Source organism: Lissotriton helveticus, chromosome 5_1 (assembly GCF_964261635.1).
Source record: "Lissotriton helveticus chromosome 5_1, aLisHel1.1, whole genome shotgun sequence".
NCBI lineage: Eukaryota > Metazoa > Chordata > Amphibia > Caudata > Salamandridae > Lissotriton > Lissotriton helveticus.
The window spans coordinates 1,187,230,649-1,187,255,725 of record NC_136065.1 but is presented as its reverse complement, the minus strand read 5'-3'; the positions used below and the strand labels follow the sequence as shown (position 1 = coordinate 1,187,255,725).

Sequence of the window (25,077 nt, the reverse complement as noted above, 5' to 3'; positions counted from 1 at the left end):
CCAGGTGCGCGCGGTGGACGGCGCAAGCACTTCTGGACCTCGCAGTCCCGCTCCCTAGGCAGGTGACGTTTGTGGCTCTCCCCCAGCGAGGGTGACCGAGCTGGTGTGCTCCCAGGTCACAGAAAAGGGTTCTCAAAGGGCTCCGCTGTACAAAGTGCCCCAGATACGGCCACAAGCAAGTCCACAGTCTTTTACAAATCACGAGCGGCTCCCGCGCCAGCGGGGGCCGCGAGGAGTTTTTGAGCCTGCAGGAGGGTCAGAGGGAGGAGGGGGCGGGAAGAGGAGCCAGGTGCACGCGGTGGACGGTGCAAGCACTTCTGGACCTCGCAGTCCCGCTCCCTAGGCAGGTGACGTTTGTGGCTCTCCCCCAGCAATGGTGACCGAGCTGGTGTGCTCCCAGGTCACAGAAAAGGGTTCTCAAAGGGCTCCGCTGTACAAAGTGCCCCAGATACGGCCACCAGCAAGTCCACAGTCTTTTACAAATCACGAGCGGCTCCCGCGCCAGCGGGGGCCGCGAGGAGTTTTTGAGCCTGCAGGAGGGTCAGAGGGAGGAGGGGGCGGGAAGAGGAGCCAGGTGCGCGCGGTGGACGGCGCAAGCACTTCTGGACCTCGCAGTCCCGCTCCCTAGGCAGGTGACGTTTGTGGCTCTCCCCCAGCGATGGTGACCGAGCTGGTGTGCTCCCAGGTCACAGAAAAGGGTTCTCAAAGGGCTCCGCTGTACAAAGTGCCCCAGATACGGCCACAAGCAAGTCCACAGTCTTTTACAAATCACGAGCGGCTCCCGCACCAGCGGGGGCCGCGAGGAGTTTTTGAGCCTGCAGGAGGGTCAGAGGGAGGAGGGGGCGGGAAGAGGAGCCAGGTGCGCGCGGTGGACGGCGCAAACACTTCTGGACCTCGCAGTCCCGCTCCCTAGGCAGGTGACGTTTGTGGCTCTCCCCCAGCGATGGTGACCGAGCTGGTGTGCTCCCAGGTCACAGAAAAGGGTTCTCAAAGGGCTCCGCTGTACAAAGTGCCCCAGATACGGCCACAAGCAAGTCCACAGTCTTTTACAAATCACGAGCGGCACCAATTATCAATTTCAGGACATGCCAATAGTGCTGAGGGTGGAAGGGCCCCCCAGAACAGCACATATGACTCTCTTACTACTAACTGTGGGTAGGGGCAATTTCCTAGCTTCCATGAGGACCCATGACACCCTTGCTACACCACTAAGCCATGGTCTTTATAACGAGCCTCTTTGATTATTTCAGAGCATAGAAGATAGTATGTAGTTTTATTTATAAATATATATTTTACCCCGGGCGGTCGCCACTGGGTAGGAAATGCGTTTTTTTGTGTTGCTAATAACTTCATCACTGTTTGACTTATCTCTGAAAAAGGGATCTTTTTTGCCTTGCTTGTGCATGGAAAGTTTCTGGGTGATCCGCCAAGCAGAGGCTGAAAAATAAGGGTTGCAAAACGCATAATCCCCATACATTTTCCATAGACCTTTTTAAGAAGCATTACTGCAAAAACTTCTGAATGGAATTGCACCAAACTTGGCAGGAGGGTAGTAGATCTTTGTATGCAGATTGTGCTTTTTGTGATATGGTGTAAATCCGTTGAGTAGTTTTTGAGAAATTAAGGTTTAAAAATATTTGTATATCTGGACGGTTGAGTCCGCAAGAGTCTTGCGGGAGCGGCAATTTAAAATTAGGGTGTTATGATGGCCCAGGGAGCCTTTTTCCCGTTGATCCATCTCGCTCATGCAGGAGTCCGACTCCAGCGGGAGCAAGTACTCTTATTGGCTGCCAGCAATTTGAGAGAACTGTTGCAGGCAGCCATTACAGGACTCGGGCCTTATTCCCCTATCCTGAACTTGAAAAAAAAATATAGGGGATAACGGTATATCCTGCTGTACCTTTGCCCCGCGGGAGGGACCCAGAGGGAACCCCCCCATCCCTCCGGCCAAAATAAAGTACAACATTGGCAAATTCGGCCACGATCCCACAAGATTCCAGCAGGAATCACAGCAAAAAATTATTATCGGCTGCCATTTTATCATTCTCTCCAGCACATTTAGGACCCTGAGCACCCAATCCCCTGGGCGTATATATTTAAGGGGAAGGAGGCATGCGGCCCCCTGCCCGAGCCGTGTTCAGTTCCGGTGACTCCATCCCCTGGGTCCTAAACTACTTATTAAGGGGAAGAGGGTGTGTGGCCCCTCCCTCGCTGAACAGTTTTCGGTCCTTGAGACCCCATTGCCTGGGGCCCAATTAAAGTTTTTTAGGGGAAGGGGCATGCAGCCCCCTCCCCAAACCATATGCGGCCCGAAGACCCCATCCACTGGGGCCAGCTCAGGTGCTGTGTCCTGGGGAAACATGTTTGCTCCCATCTGGCAGGAGCATTTTTGAATCTCCTGCTACCGAGAACAACCACAAAGCCTGCTCCCAGCTATGGGAACTCTAAAAATGCTCCCACCAGCTGAAAGCTGGCTTGAGATCTGTTTCCCTGCCTGCACTAATGTTGGCAGGGACACAGATCAACAGATTGCTCCCGCCTGATGGAGCAGCATAAATAGCTTCTCCCTGTGGGCAGGAGCAATACTTACTCCCGCACCATGCGGGTAGCTGGCTGTGGCCACGGGGGCCCTAGGGCTCTCCCCCACAACCCCCAATGTGTGGTTGGTGAGTGCCCCAGGTGGCCAGCGGGGCACACACTTATTTAAAATGGTGGTCCCGGGAGATGGGGTGCCCAGGACCAAAATAGGCTCGAGGAGGTGGTTGGTGAGTGCCCCAGGTGGGCAGCGGGGCACACACTTATTTAAAATGGTGGTCCCGGGAGATGGGGTGCCCAGGACCAAAATAGGCTCGAGGAGGTGGACCGCATAGATACCCTTAACTTTTTAAAACAATTCTGCCCTGGGGCATGTATGCGCAGGGATCACAGTGTTATGGTCAACATTGAATCTGGCCTTTCAAGAAAATGTATCTATATGTTTATTTTAGAACAGCTTTCAGAGAATTTTGCAAATCAATCAGACGCCTGTAGCAAGATGTTACATGTTCGAGTACTCCATACCGTTTTTTTAAAAGGGAGATTTGATAAATTAAAAATACTTGCTTGAAATGTGTTCATAAAAGAGGCTCACCTCGTGTTTGTATGCATCTTTTTTGCTCAGAATGGGGGCACTTCAGCTACAATACTGTTGAAATGACAACAGCTGAAGCATAATACTAACTTTAAAAACTGTTTTGAAAGTTTAATATTTTCACATGCACGCAGTGGCGCTTGACTTGACGGACTTTTAGGGTCTTACCATGTAAAAGTTGTTAAATACGTCTTTTTTGAGCTGACCCAAAAAAGGCACATGCCCATGGAATTTGAGTCTACAGTGTAAGAATGTGGTGGAAATCTGGCGCTATTTTACATCCTTTTACACACTCTAGTCGGACCACACCCTCCTCTTCCATCTCTACTCCCACACTCCAGTTACCACCTGCTCAGCAAATGTTCTTTCCGGCCTCACGTCGGATCATAATTCCACTAAACTTGTAATTGGGGCCATAAAATGTATTTGCACTTGCTTGTCATGTCATGGGCAGTGACAATTCGGCCCGAGTGTGGGGCTAAAGGCACTCATAATAGGTGTTTTGTTTTTGTTTGAATTTAGACTCTTCGAATGTTCAGTGCGTTTTAATTTAATCAATCCGGTTGATTTGAAAGAAAGTTGTCACCTCAGAGCTATTCTGGAAAATAAAAGCAATTCTTAAAAAATATCAGTGTAGCCTTAAATTACACTGAGCTCGGTCCTCTGATGGGGATTTCTCTACTGCCAAGAAAATGCTAAAAATACGGCGCTGTGCCCTTTTTTCACAACATAATTTCTAACACTCAAGGATATTGCCTAAAATGTGCAAGTAAGAATTCTAGGCACTCCTAAAAGGAAAATAATAAAATGTTCAAATAAATCCAGGTTGGCGGTAGCATCCATGTGCAGTGTTCCTCTGCTGGAGTAAATCATACAAGTGTGTTTAAAAAATATTGCACGGCCTGTACCAAATAACAGAAGGAGAAGCAGTGGGCACTGAAAGAAGTGAAACGCTGGAAACCGCTGGAGAAATGCACATCAAAACTCCAATGTCAGGAGAACAAACACCAGTTTTATAAACTGTGCTAGGACTTGATGCTCATCATTGCTCCTGAGCCAGTTTTTAAACACTTTTTTATTGCAGTTTTTTGAAATACAGCAAATGTAAATTATATTCCAATTATAGGTCACGGTCTCAATGGTGATGCACCGTAAACCACGATTGGCAAGACTAAATCATTTGACAAGCTCCTGAGCTACTTAATAATGGCTTAAAATATGTGTCCCTTGTGATAAAACACGAGTAGAGTTGATGCTCCTACATGCCACTGTGCTAACCTCTTATGCCAGGGCACTTGCAATATATATATTGGAATTACCTACATTCTCCAGGGCCCTTTAGTTAGGGTACTGCTCAAGGGTTCTGGGTTGCCACATGAAAATGAAGTCTGCAAGGGTTGTGGTCGTCTGTCATGCATACTGTTCACATATACCCTAGTTATACTCCGTGCCAGCAGCCAGCGATGGTTACTCGTGCTGAAATAGTCCATGGCAGTTCATTGTACCAAGATGCTCCTTAGGATACTTGGGGCCTTATTATGAGTCCGGCTGTCCACGGACTGCCAGATTCATGGTGGCGGTCTCCCGCCCTATTACCACTGGGGAGGAGGGGGTAGGGCCCACCACGACAGGGAACAGCGGCACAATGAGCCGGAGGCTGCAATATTCTTGGCGGGACCTCCGGGGTCCCTCCAAGCATACTATGAGTTTCCTCCCTGCCCCAGTTTTCATGGCAGTGAGCCTGCCATGAAAACGTGCCGAAGAGGAAACAATGCCGTAGGGTGCAAGCAGGAGGCACACCATGTGCCCCCCATGTGCATGCACCCCAGCTCCTGCGTGGCATGGACTTTACTGCCCATGCCGTGCAGGAACTATTTTTGGCGTTCCCATTGAGGTGCCTGTTTTCTAAGGCACCCCCGTGAGAATGTTAAAAAAAAAGCCTGTCAGACACGAGAAACACTCATAATCTGGTGGGTGGCCCAACCACGGTTTTGGTTGCAGGGCGTACCCAGCGCCGCATCGCCAACCTCGTAACCAGGCCCTTCGACAGGTGCAAGTTACTTACCATCCTCTTAATACCGATATTACATATAGCTCAGGTAAAAGACTTATCCATCAGATTACAGAAACTATCTTCGTATATAACCAATGTTGCCATTCCAGTTTACAAGAATGTAAAGCACCACAAATACACCAGTGTACCCTTTGTTCTACCACATAAAACACCACTTTATTTTATGTATTTGATAATATGTACAAACACCGTTGCTATGGCAGTTGTCACACTGATCCAGTAAGTAAAAAACCAGTTGGGGTGGCAATGTCCTCATTTTCCTGACATGCAATGGAGCGTAATATTTTAGATGCTGTAGTAATATATAAGCCGCTATCCGCATGACAGTGTTCATACTGCAGCAACCAGTATATGTTTATTATTATTATGACGTCAATATTCTTGTTATTTTAGAAATTCCCTTTCCAGTGTATAATCTACTTTAATATTCTGATGTCATTAAAAGAGTCCAGCCAGGTGCGCAGCTCTACACTGTGACAGTGCTGTGGGTGGTGTTTTCATTGGTGCTTTAAAGTATTGACCAGAGTGTTCTTCTGTTCCTTTGCTGTCTTTCATACAGGCAGGTATGGCCTCGCCAGCCAATCCTGAGCAGCTGATCATTGCCCTGGAGCCAGAAGGTGCCTCTATATACTGCAGGAAGCTCCGCCTCCACCAGATGATTGACTTGAGCAGCAAAACGGCTTTGAATGGCTACAGCCCCACTGACCCGACCACCGTGGCATTTACACAGTGTATTTAAACTGAACTTAATTTATATGCTAGATAAATAATGCATGCAAGTTGTATCTCACACTCAGTTATGACGCCCTATGGCCTAACAAATACTAGGGGCATTACACAATTTCTTGCCATCTTACTATCTAAAATGAATGAACGTTTTATTGACAATGTACAAGAATATTACCTGAATATCATAATTATATTTTGTGAAAAAAGGAAACTGGCCAATCTGAGGGCAGTAAATGTGACAATGTCACATTACGTCACAGTTAACGGTGATGGGCACATCTGTAGACTCAGTCACATGACTCATTATTAATAAATCGTTTTTGGTGGCGCTGAAGCCCCAGTGTACATATTGGGGACCAAAACTACTCATAACTGTCTGGAGGCAGTGCAGAACGCGTGCAGTTAATATGTGGGTGTGAATAGGCTATGTTAATCAAATATGGGCAGAGTCACTGCTACATTATAGTAGATTATTTACACTTGTTGGAATCACTGGCCAGCAGTACAAAAGCGGTAGTCCACATATGGTGAACTATATAGCAGTGCACCTCCTGGCTGACCCTAGCCTCTCTAATAATATGATTTCATCTCAATCTATGGGCCTGATCCACAAAGGGCCTCTGGACTCGTGGCGGAGGCCCCGCAATCGCGGGGGAGTCTCTGCACTCGGGGCAGAATCTCCGCAATGAGAATTCTCATTCTCCCTATGTCTCTGTCCCTTAGTGCTGGGCGATGTTGGGTTTATCAAAGATAGACTTTCTGTTAATCGGGATTCTTGGTGTTGGCTGTCACTGGTTTTGGGTGTCATCAAGCAGGTTCCATGTTGTGGGATGTGACGTGTCTTCAGTAGACAATGTGAATGGTTGATGCTTGCACTATTATATACCTATACCTATGTTGATCCAGTATTTTGGTCACTGATAGAGGGGCTGACACACACGTTCATTTCAAATGTACGCTCTACTGATTTACCCCGAGGTAGGCAGGGCAGCCCTAACTACTCATTGTTTCTCATATATACGCTGAAGGTAATTACACCGGAATACAAACATCTATTGAAGGTAAGAATTTGGGAATGTAAATAAACAAAATCCCTGCTCGTCTAAAGACATTTAACTAAAAGTAATGTTCAGAATGCACGATCAACCATCTCACTGTATATAACACCCCCTAGATGCTCTGATAACATCAATGCATCCTCCTACCTGTCTCTGCCATATCAGGACATACGTCCTACTTTGTCTTTGAGTCATCAATACTCAGTTTCACATTTCTCTTATGGTATCTAACCCCAAGCGAGGCTCATCTCATGACTCTATTGAGTACTTCCTTTCTGTGTCTAATGTCTCATCAGAGATCGCTCTTCAGCTGACTTGTGTCTGTTCTAGCCCATTCCTCATTCTTGTGATTACCATAAGCCCACTAGTTACTCATTTCTTGTTCATCATTGGTGATTTACAACTTGCCTCTCAGACCTCATATAATCTAACAAAATCCTAACCACACAGGAAATGTCAGTGCAGTAGAATAAATGGTGTCATGGTTGCCAAGCGCATTGAGATGCGTTAGTGTGTCACTGAAAACACACCCATAAGTCTCTGTGTGTTAAGCTCTTCCTTTGCAGTCTCGTCGCTCTCCTACAGTTGATGTTCTGTCCACCCTTCTTCCACTGGTGGTCTTTGTTCTTGCCCGCTGCATCTCTACGTAAATTTCCATACGTATATTTCCCCACCTGTCAATGCCTGAAGTTCTTTTTCCTACAAAGCTGCATTTTAAGACCCCCCCCCCCCCTCCAGCCCTGTGTATCTTAATATTGTGGCTTCACTTGTAATGGCTTTGTGCCACACCCTGGGACCAGCCAGACAATGTTTTTTTTACCATAAGCATTATCAACACAGCTTTTATTCCGAATAAAACTTGAGTGCTGGTGTGCATATATGTAATTCTACTCTGTGGATCTGTCAGCGTTGACAGTGGGCACCGTCTGTTGGTGCCCCCTAGGCTAGCAGCATAAGAAGCACTAACAATGATAATTTGTCTTTGATTTCATCTTGCAGAAGCATAGTCCAAGCCAGAAAACTACTGGGCACTTCCACAACAAAGTTCTGAGTCAGTGGCGTAACATTACCCCCTGCACCCCCGCAGTGCCGGGGGGCCCACAAGCTTCAGGCACTGTACATAGGCGGCACTGAGAGCTCATGACTAGCTCCGGGGTGTGAGGGGCCCCCTCCGTGTACTTTGCAAGGGTGCGGGCCCCTAAGTTTCATTATGGCACTTCTCTAAGTCCACCTTTACCAGTGATAAATCGGCCAGTTGGAGAGTTCGCCATGTAATTAAGGCGATCTATATGCCAAAATATTACTGAAAATAATAAACAGGCCTTGCAGGTGGTAAGTGATAGCCATTGTTCCTGCCACTGTTTCGGTCCTGCATCCCAAAACCGACTAATAAGGAAAGCAAAACCAAATTGTGAGGGTAACATATGTACAAAAGTGAAGGGGTTCCATGTGGAATTTTATAAAAGTTTCGAAGTGGGGCGGGGTATGAGGCTGTGGTCCCAATTCTAACTGTTTTTTTTTTAATTAGCAATGTTAGCTCTGTTTCCTTTAAGGAAAATGGGCTGTATTTCAATTTAAAAAAGTTTTCTTTATTGAATCACAAACACGGAGTCTCCTGACTCTTCCAGGCTACCTACCCCATTCATATTATTGAGTTAGTTCAGAGTACAAACCACTCCAAACTGGAATTTTATGAACAAACCTACTACGTAGGCTAGTTCGCAAAATTTCGCATTCAAAGCAAAAATCATGGTCACAAATTGAGATACATTTTTGCAACAAGTGTAATAATACCTCTGACCCAGAGTTCGCTATGATCACCACAGCAGAGTTAGTGCACTGTAGGATGCGAAGTAAAGAGTCACAGTGGGATACCTAAACAGCATCCAATGATTTGCCAGGCGATATGTAGACGAGGTGGCTTGTTTTTAACGTTTTTAGGATGCAGAAGTAGAGGAGATGTGTGCTTTAAAAAAAAAAAATAATAAATAAAAACACGTTAGCTTTTACGCCTCCTCTGCAGACCAAAACAAATGTGTCATGTCGGATTACTTAACAGGGTTTCGCCATTACATACTGCTCACTTCAAAGACCGCTTCGGGCGTCTACAACGCGTCCATGAAATAAATGCTCCTATCCTGCCATCTAGTGTCTAAATCCTGGTAATACGCATTACACCGGGTTCTACGGAAAATCAATCAATCTCTTTCGAAAACTAACCCCTACTAAATGTAATTCGTATTTTGGTTCTTCTAATTATTTATATAATAAGCATGAGTCGTTTTTATAAATGCATACAAATACAAATATTAAGCTTTTAAAATGATTTCAATTGGTTAGTTATGAACACTTACCACTAAGTATTGAATAAATGATTATTGACATGATTGTACGGGAAGCTGCATGGCATGTAAAGGCCCACACTACTTACAAACAGCATGAAAATGCCAAAACCATTTGCAAATCGTTGTCTCTTACCTTGTGAAGTGAAAGACTGTTCGTCTTTGTCTGCTGTGATAGGCTGCATTAGACATACAGGTTTGGGTTCCAGCTGTGATCCTTTGTCAGAAAACTGCTTCCAGCCCTGTGGGACAAAGGGAGCTGCCGATTGTCCTTTAAGGGTTCTCTTAAGACCGTGTCCTCTCTCACCTAACGCAGGAGCCACAGCATGTGCCATGATAGTCCCAGTAATCGCACACTGCACCAAGGCATGGCAAGATTGAGGAAATGGTATTGTTTACTCTGGCCCCTTCTGAATGTAGGGCTAGATGTACAAAGCATTTATCCGATCACAAACGGCCTGATTCACAGACTAGAAAAATACTTATTCAAATGTACAAAATGTAAAATGTGACTCAGGATTTCTTTTACTGAATCGCTTTTTGTATTTGCAATTTGGTATTTGGAAGTGGCGTGTTTAGGGTGTCCCTTCCAAATTGGTATATATGAATTACTGTTTGCGACCAAATTCTGGACCACTGCCTACTCTTAAGAATGAAACTTCAAGGTTTACTTTTTCTCCTTTTAAACACATCCCGTTTTCCTTTAAGTAAAACAGGCTACAATTAAAAAATAAAAGATTGCTTTATTAAAAAACGCAGTCACAGACATGGTAATCCGCTGACCCCTGTAGGCCACCATCCCTGTGATGGCTGTGATTCCTAATGAGTCGCAAACTGCAACACACCTCATTCTCAATAATATTCATAAGGTAGGTCGATTCGCAACCCACAAGGAATCCCTAAAGGAAACTGAATGAGTTTCATACATTAGGAATACTGATTTCCTAATTGTGATTCGGAGAGATTCACAATTAGGAAATCAGTTTTCCTAATGTGTGTATGTATATCTTTTTTTTTTTTTTTTTCGTCCTCATATATGCCACCAGTAGATGTTAGCTCTAAGCAGACGTCCTTCAGGCCACTGACACAAACCTTCCTTGACCGCCCTTGTGTTTGTGGATAGCCATTGAAGATCGCCCAGAGGTAAGGTTAGTTCCAGTCCAACTCCCTTTCCCGATGTTACTTGCTACCAAAGGAGGACAAGACCACTTAACCTCTGGCATAATCATTGGACTTATTGTTGTCATTTTTCACACCAGGCTTTTAGTGCAGATCACACCTCAGCAGACTTAACCCCTCCACATAGTAAGTCAAAACTACTCACTGCCATGATGTTCCTAAGGCAGTCCGCGAATTTTGGGGGGAGTTCTGATTTCCATTCTTTACAAATCTCTCTTCTCGCGATGACAATTACATAGAAGATGAACTGTGATATGCAGCTATTTATGCTGTAGTCAGATAAAAAACCAAATAGAACCAGTTTGGGAGACCATGTTATGGGGATTAACAATACCTCTTCCAAAAAACCACAGACCTGCCTCCAAAAAACATCAAGTTCAGGGCATTCAGCAAACATATGGATATCATCTGCTGCTAATGTCTTACACCTTGGACAGAAGTACTGTACTGCTGATATTTTAGAAAGTTTAGCAGGTGTCCAATAGGCCCTGTACATTGTGAATAGGTGATTTCTTCTCAGGTTTGATGGTTTAATAACTTTCTGTGATATTGTAAAAGAATCCGACCAGGTTTTTATTATGTCGTCTGAAGTCTGTATTACAGGGGTATCCGATAGTTTAGTTATTTCAGCCTCTAGATTTTCCTTATCCTTACTTCCCGTTATCATTTTGTACCATTCCGCCGTCTCGCCCTTCCAACCCTTCTGCCTAGTTATTAAGTCAAGTGGGAGGCTCTCCTCTTCCGTATTCCAATTCTGGCTTCCCCACCATGCTGACAGTTGGTAAAATTTAAACCTTGTTATAGTGCCCTCTGTTAGTCGTGATAGTGTTTCCCAACTTAATAAGCTTGAGACGTCACAGAGGTCCCCCCACTTTATAAGGCCAGCTTTCTTCAGAGGAAGAGCTAGTTGATCCAATAGGCATTCTGGAGTACCAGGGGAGTCCCAAATTGGGGCCTGAGCGTGATAGTAGGAGATACCTGTGATTTTCCGTATCCATCGCCAATTATCTAAGGCAGTTCGTAGAAGCTTTAATCGTATTTTTTTTAAAAATAATTGGTCGCCAAACTTAAACAAGAAAAAATCTGCACCATAAGGGAGGTCTGCTAACATGGCTTGAAACAGTTTACCGTGTGAAGTAGCATCCAACTTATTGGCTAAAAGTCTAAAGTTCTTAAATTGGAAGGCGTAGCAATAAGAAAGTAAATCTGGAAGTGCCAATCCACCCAGTTTCAGTCCTCTTCTGAGCTTCTTCCAAGCTATTCTAGGGGATTTTGTTGCCCAAATAAAAGTACCAATTCTTCCTTGTAGATTAGCAATATCTTTTTTATTGAAAATTAAAGGGATAGAATTGAACAAAAAAGTAACTTTTGGGAGAATTATCATTTTTACTAAGTTCACTCTGCCATAAATGTTTAAAGGGAGAGTGTTCCATCTGGTTAGGAGTTTTCTAATCTCTTTTACCACTATTCCCCAGCTAGTCTTAGGAGTATCGTCCAGATTTTGTGTGAGATAGACCCCCAAGTATCTAATTTTAGATTTTGCTTCAGCAACTGGGACAGGGTTGTTCCAGCTCATTATTTCAGTTTTGTCCCTATTGATGCTGTAACCTGATATTGATCCAAAATCTTCAGCCAATCTAAATAGTCTTGGTATTGCTTCTTCTGGATTGGAGGTGTAAAGAAGTAGGCGTCAGCATACAGACCTGTCTTCAATTCGAGATTTCCTATTCTGAATGGTTTTATTTCTAGATCTTGCCGTAAATAACATATGAAGGGTTCAATATAAATATCGAAAAGAAGAGGGGATAAAGGGCAGCCCTGTCTTGTCCCTCTGGAAATATTCAACCAATCAGTGAGACTGTTGTTAACCAGGATCTTGGCTCTTGGGCTTCTGTATAGCGTTTCGATTCCCTTGATGTATACTTCAGGGAAGCCAAAGTTGGTCATCGATTTCCAGAGAAAAAGCCAATTCACCTGGTCGAAAGCTTTGGCCGCGTCTATAGCTACAATAGTAAGAGGTGCTTTCGTTTCGATAGCGATATCAATTGCTCCAATCACCTGAAAAGTCAATTCATTCAGTTGGCGACCTGGTATAAATCCCCGTTGGTCTGGGTGAATTATTGACTTGATTATTTTTGCCAACCTCGACGCCAGAATACCAGAATACACTTTCAGATCGGAGTTTAAAAGTGAAATAGGCCTGTAAGACTCTATCTTTTCCGGGTCTTTATTTGGTTTAGCTATTAATGAGATTGTAGCATCTGACCAGAAGGAAGGTATTTGCTCTCCATAAATAAAGATTTTATTGAAAAGTTTCTGTAATGGGGCCAAGATTTCTTCCACATTATCCTTATAGACCTCTGTCGGGAGTCCATCGGGGCCCGAAGCCTTGTTTCTTGCCATCTTTTTCAATTGTGATCTTATCTCGCCCTCCGTTATCTCGGTAGCTAAAAAGGCTTTATCCAGATCGTTTATCTGAGGCAGTTCAATTTGAGCCCACCAGTCGTCCTGTTCACTTTGTGACCCCTTGTTCTTCTCCAGATATAATTCTTCGTAGAACATTCTGGCTTCTTTTTTTATCTCACTATCTACTATTAAAGACAAACCAGTTCCACGCTGTATTAAGGATTTAATATTATTTCTACTCTTCTCCGTCCTAGCTTTCCAGGCCAACAGGGACCCACATTTCTCACCATATTCAAAATTGCGGAGTTTACTAACTTCCCATTTATCTAGAATTAATTTTTCAGCTCTTGTTTTAAAATCTGTTTGTAGATCTAGAATTTCCTTCTCTAAACTTAAGATATTGGGTTTATTTTCCTGGACCGCAAGTTGGAGCTGATGTTCTTTTAGTTTTATTAATTTAAGCTCTTGAATATCTCTATCTTTTTTAAGTTTTCGGTTTAACATCATATGAGAGCTATATATGCCTCTTAAATAGGACTTAAATGTGTCCCATATTATATGATCTGAGGTACTGTTCTCGTTAAACCTGAAAAATTCACCTATACTTTCCTTTATTTTATGTCCAACCTCAGTATCTAATAGGATCGTTCTGTCAAGTGTCCAGCGAATTTATAATATCTTATCCTTTAATGTTATTTGTAGCTCTACCACAGAATGGTCTGATAAGCCCACTGGAATATATGAGACTGAAACAGTGTTATTTAAGAAGGATTGGTCAATAAAAAAAAAATCGATCCTCGAGAATTGATGATACTTTTTACTAAAAAAGGAATATTCTCTAAGGTCACCGTATTTAGCTCTCCAAATGTCTCTCAGTGTGTAATCTTTCATAATATTTTTTAGGACTAGAAGAGATTTTTTTGGAGGATTGTATTTAGCTTTTGAGGTACGGTCCAATTGGGGATCTAATAAAAGGTTAAAATCGCCTCGTAATATAACTGGGATTGTATGCTCTAACATGTATTTTTCTAAATTATGAAAGAAACAGACTTTGTCTTCATTAGGGCCATAGTATACCCCACACAACAACTTTATACCCCCAATCAAAACAACAGCAGCCAACCATCTGCCCGATTGGTCTGTACTCCAGTCACCAACCCTAATCCCCTCATTGGCTCTCACTATTATTGCGGCGACTCTAGTCACACCTGTTTGTTTGGAACACAAGATGTCCTGGACCCAATTATATCTGCCAAACAAATTCCTGCATTCTTTTGCTCCCAGGTGAGTTTCCTGTAGAAGAAATATGCACGCCCTAGAGTTCTTTAGAAACTCACACACAGTTTGTTGTTTCTTGGGGTTCCCCAAGCCAATTAGATTCCAGGAGAGGATTTTACTACTAGCGCGAGCCATTATCTGGTTTTGCTACCCCCTCCTCCAAAAATTAATAGTGACCTGTACCTAATTTTAAACATATGTAATTTTACGGCATATGAGGACATTTTCAACTGTTTTTCCCTATCCCTTTCCCACTGTGAGCCCTCCCCCCGAGGAACCCCTCCCTCCTGATGGGCGTCGACACGCCTTTAGGAGGCCTACACCCTGTAACACCCACACCTGTTAAGCGAACCGTGGTTTTCCAGCATTATATATATATATATATATATATATATATATATATATATATATATATATATATATATTCTTTTTTTTTTTTTTTTTTTTTTCCCCTTGCCTCGTCCTTCCCCTTACTGATAGGTGTATATATGTATATGTGCACTTTTTTTTTTCTCCCGTCCTTCCCCTTAGTGATAGGTGTATATATATATATATATATATATATATATATAAATGTGCACTTTTTTTTTTTTTTTCCCCCTCCTTCGCTCTCCTGCCCAAGCCACTTCCCTTCTTTATTTTACTTTTCCCAACTTCTTCTCTCCTTCCTCCCTCCACTCCCTGTTATCAAGCAAATATGAAGGAAAGGTGATGGAAGTTAGATGACTATTCTTTCATTTTCATTTTAACTAGCAGCTCATCAACTTCCTCTGGAAAGTGGCAGGAGAACATTTTATTGTTCCACATGATTTTTAAGAGAGCCGGGAATTTCATTTGTACCTGGGCCCCCATTGAACGCAATTCTGGCATTTTAGAACCCAGCTCCCACTGTCTTTGAGCAGTTTTACCTCCTATATCCGATCGTATTTGATAAGGGTTAGCACGATAGTGCAGAGAGGTACGTGCCAAACACCGATTTAGGATCAATTCTTTCACGCTGTATGTTTGAAAATATACGAGAATCTTCCTGGGTGTCTTACGATCTGAATGTAACCTAAATGGATCCCTGTGCACCCGCTGGATCTCCGCCTCTAAATTGATATCTGTTCTGTCTTTCAGAATATCTTCTCGGAGTAATCTACATACAAACCCCTTTATGTCTTCTACCTCTTCTCCTTCGGGAATTTTAAGAATCCTGAGATTATTGCGCCTAGTTTGTGTCTCCAGTCTCTCCATATCCATTGTTAACGTGCGGTTCTGTGCCTTTAATGACTCTATATCTCTCGAGTTTCCTTTAGAAATCTCTGTCATTGCCGAGACTTTGCTTTCCAAAACACCCGTTCTAATATTAACTCCCTCCAATTTAGCCTCAAGAAGATCAAATCTGTCGTGCAGACCTCTCTGATTTCTCTCGGAAATCTCAAATTTCCCCCTCAGGTCCTCTCTCAATGCATGAAGTAGAGAACTGAGCCTGTCTCCTTCGTCTTTTCCCCCAGATAGTTCGGCTGATCCATCACTCCGGAGAGTGGGAGCTTGTATATTAGAAGTAGCAAGAGGTAAGAAATGTGCATTAGCAGTGCTAGTTGAAGGAATCGGGTGACAATAAGTTTCAACAGATTTAGAAATTGTGGATTGTTCTGACAATGGAAGACTTAATTGTGGTGAAATGATAGGGGTATCCTGATCATCCCCCACCTCTCTGTCATGCCCAGTGGGATTCTCAGCCCTTGATTCGACTTCTACTTCTTGATCTCCCGAAATTGAATCTAATACAGCGTACTTATTCATCAAAGGTAGGGGCAAGGAGAGGTGTTGCGGAGAAACCATAATTCTACCCGAGTTATCGGGGTCTCTGTCCCCCCCCTGCTGAAGGGATTTAGGATCTAATTGTGCCACTGCTTTTTCCTTAAAGTTAACTGCCGTCTCCATGATTTTAAAGAAGCTTTTTAATGAGGGGGTTCCTCTGGGTACTTGCGACTGTTTAACCACTTTAGTTGACTTTGTTCTCCCTCTTCCACCTCCTCCAGTTCCAGTCTTCCCTTTCTGTTTAAGGGGGGAGATAGGAGTGGGGCCGATTCTGTCCGCTATGTCAGAAAAGTTCCAGACCCCTTGTTTCCTGAGGTCTGACTTAGATCTTAACTGGTATCGGTTTTTTGGCTCACCTACTTTTTCTTTCACACCAATAAACTGCTTATTAATCTGATTTTCTGGGCAGTCTTCATGTGAACCCCCTTCCACTATGACACCAATACCGCTGATACCTTTAGAAACACCTTCGCTCTCTATATCGTTATGGGGGGGTGTAGGAAGTCTCAGTTTGTCTGCCTCCATGCAGACACCACAAGCAAAAATCCCCTTACCGTCTTCAGATATGCCAGCCTCTCGCAGAGCAAAAACTCTTACTCCGAATCTCCTGTAGAATAGAAGCGCCGCCCTTGAGCGCGACCACAGCCTGGAGCAGCTAACCCTGAGACCCGCCGGTCTTACTCTCTCTTACTCGAAGCTGTCAACGCCGCTGGCCCGCTTCCGTGTCTCACCGCTCAGAATCGTATCGCTCCCGCTACCGCTGCTAGACACTCTGCACAGCTGACCATGGTCGTTGCGGTACCTCCGCTCGAGCATTTCCTGTTGAATCTTGGCGTTGGGTCCTAGCGCCGGGAGTACAGACCTCAAGAGACAAACAAGAGTTTTTTTCTCAACAGCGTGCCTATAATTCAGTGCGAAAAAGGCAATATCTCTCTCACCATATATTCCGATACGTCAGCCTTGGTTATTTAGCGCTAGAGAACCACATTTCAACCCATTTCGGTGTCGCGGGTGTAGAGCCTCGCAGCAGCCGCTAGTCTGCCGCCGCCATGTTCCTCAACCTCCACTGAAAAGGTAGAATGGCTGTGTGTATGTATATCTGGCCCCTAGAATCTAGATCAATAATACCTGCTGAGATCCCGCTGGATTCCCCTATACTCTAGCACTGACTGCAGTTGTACCATCTTTTCAACATGTTATTTTTAAGAGGCATTTGAATGCTTTTAAAAACAGTTGTTATTTTTCCTCGAACAGTGAAGAGCCCTAGATTTCCTTTAACAATTTTCTGCAATAAAAATGTAGCTAAACATAATGTACTGTGAAAGTGGAAAGAAGTTTGTCCCTAAAACTTAATTATTGTAAATTGGGGGGTGTAAAATCTTTGTAATTTTCATTTGCTTAATTGTGCAAAATTTCATGAAAACTCAGTAAAACACATGGGATCCCATAATATGCAGCACTGGCAATTGGCGCTATAATTTAGCGCAAAATGCATTCTGGTGGCCATTTTAGATGTAAAGATGCATTTTACTCTAAAAAATAGTGGGAAAAAACACAAGTTAAAATCTATTATTATGCAATGTGGTGTAATGACAAAAAATGGGAATTTTCTGTAAAAAGCATAACACAAAATTACATGATATTATACCAGCATAATGGAAATTTCACCTGAGCCTTATTAGAAACAAGTATAGAGATGAATGTGCATTAATTGACACAATACTACAGTTCGAATATCAAAGTAAAGACCATTGCCATAGTACACAATATCTACAGCCATTTTAAGAAACAAACCGTTTCTATACTCACAAAACCAATTTAATGAGATTGTATTTCATTCCACCTTGTAGTTTGGTTCTGATTTTGTTTATATTGCCCTATTGGACTTTCAGTCTGGGCAATCTTTATGGTCCTGAGATTGACCTCGACTGGCGACTATGTGGTTTGTTGTCATTGTATTGGAAAGAGAAAATCTGTCAGTCCAAGTTATTGTTTAGTGATGGTTTGTATTAGTTAATGGGCAGAATAAGATTTAGATGATCATGCAAGGGAGGTTTGTAGTGCATTCTGTTTGTGTCTCAAAGTCCGTTACCATTTATTTAGTCTGACATAAGACAGCGCATGCTCTGTCTTTTGTAAAATGTATTGTTAACTGAGAGTGGGCATAGAAGCCTGTCCATTGCTTATCATTGATTGTCTTAATTGTCACGCTCATTTGCTTGCTTCTTATTCGTTAGCATGGGTGTGCCTTCCTTCCTCCATTTGTGTTTGTCCCTCCCATTGCTTGGTTTTTAGTATGCTACTTTTTTCTTTTCTTTTAAACACTTACAAGAGTACACATGTTTTCCAACTGTCTTCCTCGTTTGCTCGTCTTCCTCACTCCGTCACACTCTGTGTCATTCTCTCTTCTGGGTGCTTTACCCCCACTCTTCCTGCTTTGCCTTCTCAGCCTTGTGTTTTCTTCCAACCAGCTTCTTTCTTTTGTTTGATCCCACCACCCCTGCCCAGGTGTTGCTTCCCCAATCAAGCCTCCCATTTTGCTAACACCCCTCACCCGCAAACCCATTTTTCTTTGCCTTCTGCACCCCCAGTTGCTTTCCTCCCCAGCTGTGCCCCTCCCCCCACCCCCAGTGCTGCTTCCCCGGTGTTGCTCCCCCCTCCAGTGTGCCTTCCACACTACTATTACTACGCAACCCGATTTAAAAAAAATGCTTTTGAACATATTTTTAACCTTTTAAGTTATCAATCCAACTTGGATAGCTAACAAAAAAAAAAAGAACAGGGATACTGTGCTGCATGGCTAAAACAATTTGGCAAAGCCAATAGGTCCCTAAGGTGAAATCTGTTGCCTTTGCCAATGCTTCTTACATTCCAACTTGGTGAACTCTGTACTCTGTACTCGGTTTACCCAGTAGAGGCAGGTTTGTTGAGGATCATCATTGGCGACTTATCCAATAAATGGTTTTGATGCATTCTTTTGTGTATGCGTGTGTGTGTGTGTATGTCTATGAGTAGTATTTGTAAACTGTTATGTTTTAATGGTTTTGATATGCAGGTTTGTCAGAAGCTATTGATGTGCTATTGCTTATGTATGTTGGAGTGAGTGTTTACTTTAAGTAGGAGATGCATCCTCTTCCCACTTTCACCTATCATATTTTGGAAGAGGCTATAGAATTGCTCCAGCTCTTTATGCAGGGGAGAGTGCATGGTTTGTGGCGGGTTGTAGTTTGCCCAAATTTCTTATACTAGAACATTTTCCCCCTTTCATGCACAGTTTAAAACATCAGGAAAGAACATTTTCCATAACTTTATTCCACAGACTGGAATGTTTCCAGAGTGTTGCACCTTACGTGACTGAACATTAAGCGAACCCCAGTAGATGAGTAGATGGGTGTGTGGGGGTTACACCCTTGACTTTGTCGACCCCTGTACGAATCCTGCAGTACACTACCTCCCTAGCACATTATTAACGCCATTAGCTTTCCTTAACCGCATGCGCTAACGGTTTTCCCGCTGCGCGCTGCGTTTTTCAAAAAGCCACGTTACATGACGAGCTGTGCTCGTCATGAGCGTGCGAGCGGCGTAACTCATGATGAGCTCAGCTCGTCATGAGCGCGGAAGGGGTTAAACCATTTTACTGTTACCACACATTCCTTTTCTGGTTTTCTAATTTAGCACCCTAGCTTCTCTCAAATCTCCTGCAGTTTCACTATTATCAGACAAATTTATGCTCTGTTCTTCCAACAGAAGATCTAGTTTCCAGTCTTCTCCCCATCCCAATCGACTCCATTAATATAATTTCGACCTCATATCTTCATTTCTCTCCCCGCGCCCACTAGAGTAAACATAGACAGATAGATATCAGCTCTTCAACATAACAAAATGCTCAAACCTCCCTTTCAACGCCAATAGTTTCATCATTAAGTGACTTATATATTGGAGCAGTCTGCTTATGGGCCTGCTGAATTTCAGTGCTGAGTGCTCTTCTGCCTTCCACGAGACCAGTTTACCTCCTTTGTACTGACTATGAGCCGGGTGCACTCTACTAGCTGCAGAGCCCAAATTAAGCTCCTCCGATTGTCTGTTACGTGATTCATGAACTTTCGCCACTTCTGCCTAACATTCGCCGTTCGCATCCTCTGTGCTGTGCCAACCTGCGCCTCTGTCTGTTCTTAAAACCCTCTGTAAAGAATCTTGCTTCTTCTTACACAATATACTACACCCGTACCCTTTAACACAATCCCTAAAGCTCAGGAACACACCCTCTGTATGCTGGTTTTCTAGATAGCTCTGAATTATATGCCTTTTTATTCTGAAGTCTCTTAACCTAGGAAGATCCACCCCAATTAATGTTCTCTCCCATCCATCATGTAAACGTGTTAAAAGTATATATATAGATAATTTATATACTGTCTTCTTGTGTGCATTATTAACTGTCTCACCCATCACTCCTTAATCTGTCTCTCTAGGAATATGTCAATCACTCAAACCATTATCTATTCAAAGTGCTGTGTTGTATTTGCAACTGAAGCTATTCTGTACAGAATGCTTCTGCACTTGGGTGGTCTCTTACCTGCACATATGTGAATTATATACTTTTGAAAGAAAACTCAAGTCTTCCAAATAATGATGGAGTCTCCTGGTCTCTAGGATGTCGGATACCAACAAGAAATGTGGGGTTTTTGGTGGGGTTCCTAGTTGCATGAGGCTGTAGTGTTACAATAGGGTATACATCTTTGTTCTGTTTGTTGACAGAAAAATACAAATTCTATTGAAAGGACCTCAGGTATCTGATGTGGATGAGTAGCTTGGAAATCTCAATGGCGCACTCTACCAAAATGATAGTGGTAGCAGAAGTGGCATCACTTGAGCTCTGACTCACTGATTGATATTAACGGAATTGTTGTTGAATAATCTATTGCAATAATATCAGGACCATTGTCCCTTCATAAAGAAACATTATTGAACATGTAAGTTTGCCCGAGAACCTCTGTGATTCAGCATGACTGGGCAGAGTGTTACGGGACTATCATTTTTAGGAACACCCATTAGATCCCAATAGATTTTGCTCACTTCCATTCGCCAAAAGCCACCTCATGAATTCCGTATTTCCTTAAAAATGATTGCGGTGTTCCTCTATCAAAAGTCAAAGGAATCATGAGGCTGGTTGAGACGGTTCCTGTTTCTTCATTGTAAGGGAGTTTTCGGTATCCTGGTAATTGAAGTGAAGGTTTTACAAAATCGGAACATTACTTGCCGTTGCCACCAGGATTACGCAAACAGTTTACATTGTGCCTGTAGTGAGACTTCCTACTACTTCTTCACCAACTGGCTCCTCACAATATCCTTAAAACATTCATAAAAAGAAAATCGGACTCTGTGGCTTATAAATAAGAAGTCATCGAGAGGCATAGGCAACTACTGACTGACAATGGGAAACTCTAAAGGCGTTCTTACATTTAGAAGATCAGATTTCAAGATTTGGTGTAATTCAGGAATTGCAATATTCTCCAAACGATTGCAAGCAGCTAAATTGAGTTATTAAGTGCTACCCCTTAATGATGCCACCCGAACAGCCCTTTATCTGATTGTCACTAATACAAATATCTGTAAAACACTGTGGGCCTCATTTATGATGGTTTTTTGATTTCAAAAGATTTTATTATTTTAAAGGAGCATAAGGAAATAAGATACAAACAGTAGTGATACCATTGAAATCAGATAATTACAAACCACATATGAAGCTAAAAATAATGAGTTCGATGCAAATGCCTAATTCAATAGGTCAACTGAAATCAGATCGATAAATCAAGAAAGGGAGAAAAATTAATAATCAGTAGACGTAACTTTCAAAAGTAACACTATCAGATAATATAGTAGGAAAAGAAGGAAGGGAGAAGAAAGAATAGAACAGAGGAAAGAAGAAAAAGAGAAAGGAAGAGGGAGCAGGAAAGCAACGAAAAAAGAGGATAGAGGAAAGGAAGAAAGAAATGAGAACGAGAAAAAGTGGACTTCCAAAAAACTTCCTAAAAAGGAGAACAGCATTTAATCAGGCAAAATAAAGGGAAATTGAGCAACCAACCCTTTCGAAGCTGAATCCATGTAGGAATCTAATGCAGACCAAACACCAGCAGATATGGAAGGAGAAAGATGAGCATGATCAACTGACGTATGAGCACTCCGTAAAAAGGAAACCCAAGCCCACCAGGTATGATAGGAAATTGAAGAAAAAGATTTCTGTTCCATGAGAATGATTTTCACTGCAACAGTTAACAACAGGTCCAACAATTGCAATTCCAAGGAATCCAATGGAAGAGGAACCGGGGCAGCTAATGGGCCTAATAAAATTAATGGAAAAGAAAGTTGGAATTTAATACCAAAATAAGCATAAGATGTTTATGTATTAGATCCCAAAAGGGTTGGAGGAGGGAGCATCCAAAGAACATATGTTGGAAATCACCGGGTAACAAACCACAACTCCAACACAAGTTATCGTCTTTAAGATTGAGCGAATGCAAGCGAGTAGGAGTCCAATGAAGGAGATTCATCGAGAAATATTTAGATTGCAACAGTGAAGGTGCGATTTTATTCCGAAGAGATAGCTTACTAATAAGTTGCCAGGTGTCGGTAGAGATATGATCCGTAACGCCACGACCAAAATGATGCAACCATTTCCGTTGTGTAACAGTTGGGGTGGGTAATAAAGAAGATGATAAGAATTTATAGATTCTGGATGCTACATGTCCAGACCGTACCCATAAATTAAAAAGGGTGATCATGGGGGAAGAAGGATGAAGGCGCACCTTGGCCAGTGCCACTTTAATCTTAAGGAAGGTATAAAAATCCAAGCTCGTTAAAGAAAATTGACTTGCCAAGGAAGAAAAAGGTAACGGTTGGTCATCAGCATCATAAAGATGTTTAACAAGAGAAATCCCTTTGTTAGCCCAATAGGACACCAGAGAAGGATCAATACTGATTTTAATTTTAGAATTTCGCCAAATAGACGACCTTCTGGATTTATGCAATGGAACCGCAACCCGTCTATCAATCTTACGGACCGCAGCAATAGTATCTAAAATAATGGAACGGGAGAAAAGGATAGAGAGGGTGTTCGTAGTCATAAAAGAAGCGAGCGGTAATGGAGAGGCAAGAGTTTGTTCTATCAACAGCCAAGATGGAATATGAATAGAGGGGGAAGAAAACCATAAAGCACCTTGAGACGCCAAGAAGGCGACTTGGTACTTCTCCCAATCAGGAAGATTACATCCACCCATGTCACAGGGTTGACGTAATGATTTATAGGCAATCCTAGCCCGTTTATCATTCCATAAGAATTTAGAGGTGAGAACATCGATTTCATGAAAGAAAGAAGCAGAAAGTTTAACTGGAAGCATAGAGGAAACAAAATTAATAATAGGGGTAATCATCATCTTAAGCGTTTGCAGTCGACCCCACCAAGAAATGTGCTTCGGAGACCAAGTTTCCAAAAGACGCCGCACTTTAAGAATGGTCTGGGATTCATTATAAGAGACTGTAGCAGTCAAGGAAGAACAAAAATAAATACCCAAATATTTCAAATGTTTAGTTTACCACTTAAAGCCAGCAGAACCCATATGGTGAGAAAAACAGTACGCATTCAAAGGGAACATCTCAGTTTTATCCCTATTCAAGGTGTATCCAGAAACCTTTGAAAAGAGAGATATCGTGTTAGAAATAGCAGGAATGGCCAATGCAATATCATCAGAGAAAATAAGGACATCATCTGCATAAGCAGCCGTTTTGAAACAATGAGGACCAAAAGAAAAGCCTTTAATATCAGGGTGGAGGTCAATCAATCGGAGAAGAGGGTCAATGGATAATAAGAACAAAAGAGGGGATAAAGGGCAGCCCTGTCGAGTACCTTGGCGAAGGTTAAAAAAGGATGATGTAGCACCATTAACTCTGATATTAGCTCTAGGGCGAGAATAAAGAGACATAACCATCTGAATAAAGGAGTCCCCAAGATTATGGGCACATAAAATCGCACGCAGGAAGGGCCAGGAGACCTTATCAAAGGCCTTCTCAGCATCGAGTGCCAAGGCAGCAGCTGGAAGTTGAGAACGTTTAGCTGATCCAAGAATGTGACAGAATGTTCGAATATTGTCACGTGCCAACCGACCTTTAACAAATCCTGTTTGCGAGGGATGGATCAGATGAGGAATAAAGGATTCTAACCGTTTAGCTAAAATTTTCGCAAAAATTTTAGCTTCCATGTTAAGAAGAGATATGGGACGAAAATTTTTGGGGTCGGAATGATCCTTACCTTCTTTTGGAATCACTACAATTGTAGCGTCAGCGGCAGAGCCAGAGACAGAGCCATCCTTAATAAAAGCCTCAAAGACTGATTGTAATTTGGGAACAATCACCGGAAGAAAGGTTTTGTAAAAAAGAATAGGGTAGCCATCAGGACCTGGGGCTTTCCCCGAACGAGTATCTTTAATTGCGGCAATAATTTCAGCAGAAGAAATAGGGCGATTCAAAGAGGAACTATCTGCCACTGAGATTGATTTTAATGGAATTGTTTTTAAAAAGTCTTGACACTGTTCAAAAGATGCCTGATTAGAGGGAGTATACAAGTTGTCATAAAAATCACGAAACACCCCAAGAATCTCCTCCGTCTGAAATTTCTTATTACCCAAGTGGTCATTAATAGAAGAGATCCTGGAAGATTTACAAGAAGATTCCTGAAATTTTAATGTTGCTGCAAGAATCTTGCCAGCTCGATTTTTTAATAATAGTGTCTTAGATTTCTGAGCCTGAAGACCAATATGATCCCTTCTGGTAACAATAGTGTTGTATGTGTATTTTAACTGTTTAATGGATTGTAGACAGGATTTATCCTTAGATTGACGAAAAAGAGATTCTTGTCTTTTAATCTCCTCAGCTAAATCAGTTAGTTCCTTTCTAAGAGCAGCATTCCTCCTTGACATACATTTAATGACCTGACCCCGGAAAGTACAATTAAAGGAATTCCAAAGCACCACTGGAGAATCAACTGAGCCTTCATTTTCAAGGAAAAAAGTTTCAATCTCCTTA

At 42.6% G+C, this 25,077-nt stretch overlaps 1 protein-coding gene across 1 annotated transcript in view; it reads left to right on the top strand.

Moving 5' to 3' along the window:
- HSPA12A (heat shock protein family A (Hsp70) member 12A) overlaps positions 1-25,077 on the top strand; it is a 414,126-nt gene that overhangs the window by 350,240 nt on the left and 38,809 nt on the right. The window contains exon 7 of the mRNA XM_078643897.1: positions 5,764-5,935. Coding sequence (XP_078500023.1) covers positions 5,764-5,935 — 172 coding nt within the window. The remainder of the gene's footprint in view (positions 1-5,763; positions 5,936-25,077) is intronic.